The sequence below is a fragment of the Vicia villosa genome, linkage group LG1 (genome assembly GCF_029867415.1).
Source record: "Vicia villosa cultivar HV-30 ecotype Madison, WI linkage group LG1, Vvil1.0, whole genome shotgun sequence".
NCBI classification, from domain to species: Eukaryota; Viridiplantae; Streptophyta; class Magnoliopsida; order Fabales; family Fabaceae; genus Vicia; species Vicia villosa.
In genome coordinates this window covers 140,519,005-140,522,631 of record NC_081180.1, presented here as the reverse complement: position 1 = coordinate 140,522,631, position 3,627 = coordinate 140,519,005, and the positions used below count along the sequence as shown (strand labels likewise).

At 32.6% G+C, this 3,627-nt stretch overlaps 1 protein-coding gene across 5 annotated transcripts; it reads left to right on the top strand.

Annotated features, from left to right (window-relative positions):
• Positions 1-384: 384 nt before the first annotated feature.
• On the top strand, positions 385-3,384 carry LOC131618169 (putative pentatricopeptide repeat-containing protein At1g12700, mitochondrial). Of its 5 annotated transcripts, XM_058889455.1 has the most exons (4): positions 385-2,064; positions 2,160-2,227; positions 2,820-2,887; positions 3,000-3,384. In XM_058889455.1, exon 1 carries the CDS (start codon positions 448-450, stop codon positions 2,050-2,052), a length of 1,605 nt encoding a protein of 534 aa, XP_058745438.1. In that variant the 5' UTR covers positions 385-447; the 3' UTR covers positions 2,053-2,064; positions 2,160-2,227; positions 2,820-2,887; positions 3,000-3,384. The 5 variants fall into 5 exon arrangements, with proteins under 5 accessions (XP_058745438.1, XP_058745442.1, XP_058745423.1 ...); XM_058889459.1 differs by lacking the exon at positions 2,160-2,227; XM_058889440.1 differs by having other exon boundaries at positions 2,160-2,887.
• Positions 3,385-3,627: the final 243 nt, after the last annotated feature.

Genomic DNA, 3,627 nt, shown 5'->3' with positions numbered 1-3,627 from the left:
CTTCGTGCTATTTAAATTAGTCATTACAACTAAAAGAGTTATAATAAATCGATTTGTAATTGATTAAGACTATATGGGTGATGCACTGACAGTGTAAAATATTTTTACACTGTCAACCAATCACCACCCATGTATCCAATTAAACCATTTTTTTATTAAAAAAAAACTTAATAACATGACACATTTATGATTTTCTATTGGATGACAGTGTAAAATTATTTTACACTGTCAGTGCACTACCTTTTAACTCATTGATTAATAAAAACAATAATTTAATATTGTAAATTTCTTATAAATATTAAAAAATAATGAAACTTTAATGATACATTTTAAGTATAATAATAATAATAGATTTCACTGCATCATTTCATTCCAATTCCAGATTTTAGGTTTTCTTTCATTTCAGTCCCAACCTCAAAACGCAGTGTGCGAATCGACAAGACAACAATGTCGTTTTTAAGGTACGTTGTTTTTGTTTCCTTTCCGAAATCGAGATCATACTCTCACAGTCTGCAACATTTCCACGATAACATTGATGTTGTTTCCTCGTTCAATGAAATGCTCCATAAGGATCCCACTCCTCCCGCCATTGAATTTGGCAAGATTTTAGGTTCTCTTATGAAAGCCAAACATTACCCCACTGTTGTTTCCCTTTCCCAAAAAATGGAGCTAAACAGAGTTGCTCCTGATTTTGTAACTCACAATATCCTCATCAATTCTCTCTCACAATTGGGTCATATTACTTTTGCTTTTTCTGTATTCGCAAAGATTCTCAAAAGGGGTTATCGCCCGGATTGCTTTACCTTCAATACATTCATCAGGGGTCTCTGTCTCAAAGGTCAGCTCCATAATGCATTGCAATTTCATGACAAGGTTGTGGCTCAGGGATTTCGGTTGGACCAAGTTTGTTATGGGACATTGATTAATGGTTTATGCAAAGCGGGTGAAACAACCGCAGCACTACGATTGCTGAGACGAGTTGATGGGAGATTGGTTCAGCTTGACACGGTAATGTACAATACAATCATTGATAGTATGTGCAGAGATAAACTTGTTAATGATGCATGTGATTTATATTCTGAAATGGTTGCTAAGAAAATTTCTCCCAGTGTTTTCACTTACAATGCTTTAATTAGTGGCTTTTGCGTTGTTGATAATTTGAAAGAAGCAATTCATTTGCTTAATAGAATGGCATCGGAAAACATTTATCCGAATGTGTATACCTTTAGTATATTGGTTGATGCTTTTTGTAAGGAGGGAAAGGTGAAAGAAGCACGAAATGTGTTAGCTATGATGATTAAAAAAGACGTTCAACTTAATGTTGTTATTTATACTTCTTTAATGGTTGGATATTGTCTTGTAAATGAAGTGAATAAGGCCAATGATATACTCAACATTATGTCCGAAAGGGGAGTGACTGCTAATGTTTGGAGCTACACTACCCTGATCGATGGATTTTGTAAGGCTAAAATGGTGGATGAAGCTATAAGTCTTTTCAAAGAAATGCATTGTAGGAATATCATTCCTAATACAGTAACTTATAATTCCCTTATTGATGGCTTGTGCAAATTAGGGAGAATCCCATATGCTTTGGAGCTTATTGATGAGATGTATGATAGAGGTCAACTACCTAATATAATTACGTACAACTCTATATTGGATGCTTTATGCAAAAAACGTCAAGTTGATAAAGCAATTGCACTGTCAAGAACATTTAAAGATATGGGTATTCAACCAGACATGTACACGTATAATATTCTTATCGGTGGATTGTGTAAAGTTGGAAGACTAGAGGATGCACAAAAGGTTTTTGAAGATCTTTTGGTCAAAGGCTACAGTCTTAATATCTATACATATACTTTCATGATCCGTGGACTCTGTAAGAAAGGCTTGTTCGATGAAGCATTGGCCATGCTGTCGAAAATGGAAGACAATAGTTGCACTCCTGACGCCGTTACTTTTGAAATAATTATTCGTTCCCTTTTTGATAAAGATGAAAATGATAAGGCGGAGAAACTTCTTCGTGAAATGATTGTAAGAGGTTTATTGTGAGACTGAAACTAGGTAAGATATTTGCCTATTGTTGTACATTATTATTTTGAATTTTCACTTCAATATTGTTTCATCATTTTATTTATGTAATTGGATTGGACTTGTAGAGGTGGGCTGCTTCAACCCACCATTTGTCAGAAGGTAAGAGCTATTGATCAAAAGAGGACTTGCAGAGGTGGGCTGCTTTAGCTTTCCTTCAAATAATATAATTATCCTTTCATGTTTTATACTGTGTATATTTATATGTTTTTCTTATGGGAAAGGTTTTTTCATAACCTTTTTTTGGTTACTTAATTCTATTGATTTTGATCATTTACAAGTAGGTCTCATTTGCTCATATATTACTGTACTTTTACTTGCGCATAATGATAATTTTAATCTTACAAAGTTTAACTGTTTTAGAATGATCAACTTAAGATTGAATTTCTATAACCTGAATTGTACACAAGAGGTTCATTATTTGAGATTGTGAAAAGCTGTTAATCTGTTTTGGTTAGGAAGTTTACTCACAATGCTTGTTAACCTGCTTAGAATAGAAATAGATTTACTTATCAGCTGTGCACTTATGATGTAATAGCAGAAAGAGATTACATATCGTAAACTATAAATAAAACCAACTGGGATAATTGGATGCTTTGTATATTTATGATCAAAGACTAGCACCGGCTTAAAAAGATGTGATGAACTGTAAATGAAACCAACTGGGATAATTGGATGCATCTGTAACATTCATGCACATATAGTTGTCATAATCTCTCTTGCTACAGGATTGGGGAAGAACTTCAAGTGCGACAAACCTGCGGCGTCCTATGAGGAACCTGCAGGTGCGATTAAGGTACTGTGTTCTGAGTTCCAAGTTTGATGTTTGATTTATGTTCTTCCATTTATCCAACCAAGTTCTTGATGCTGTTGTTAATGTTATTCTCGTTGTGATTTTGTGTTCTTAGTTTGATGGACGACCCTAAATTTGAAGGAGTGCAGTCAAGACAGATTGATATATGGTTTCAGAAGGAGTTCGGCCAAAACAGATTGCACAAGAACTGTTTAAAATCTTACTGAACTGGTTGAGTTGCAGCAGAAAATGGTGACACTTGTGCTTAGGCCTTTCACAAAAAGGGATTTGATATTGTGTTGTGTCCTGTAGAACAGCTTGTACTATGAGATTGTGTCTGATAGCATATTATATATATAGGATTAATTTTCTTTTTCAAATTTCTAGTCAAATGTTTTGTACTTTTCTAATACTTTGCTTCCATGTTTAACATTTTTCTACTGTCAATGCCTGTATTAAAAAATAATTAATGTTTTTGTTTTTGTCGTGAGGGAATATCTTAAAAAGGAACATTTAAATGAAATTTTATACAAATTAAAATTCTAATTAATCCATTTTAAAATATTGAAAAGTATATAAAATTAAAATTTATTATATGTATTTGGATAATATAAAAAATTATTATAACTAAATAAATAATTTTAATTTATTATTAAACGCATTTTAATAATAATTAAATGTGATTTTAGTGTGCATAAGTTTTATTTAAACATCCATTCTAAAAATATGTGAAGAGTCAGTTG

Bases quoted from the DNA above. Each gene is read 5' to 3' on its own strand.
- LOC131618169 (XM_058889459.1), top strand. From the start codon at position 448: ATGTCGTTTTTAAGGTACGTTGTTTTTGTTTCCTTTCCGAAATCGAGA.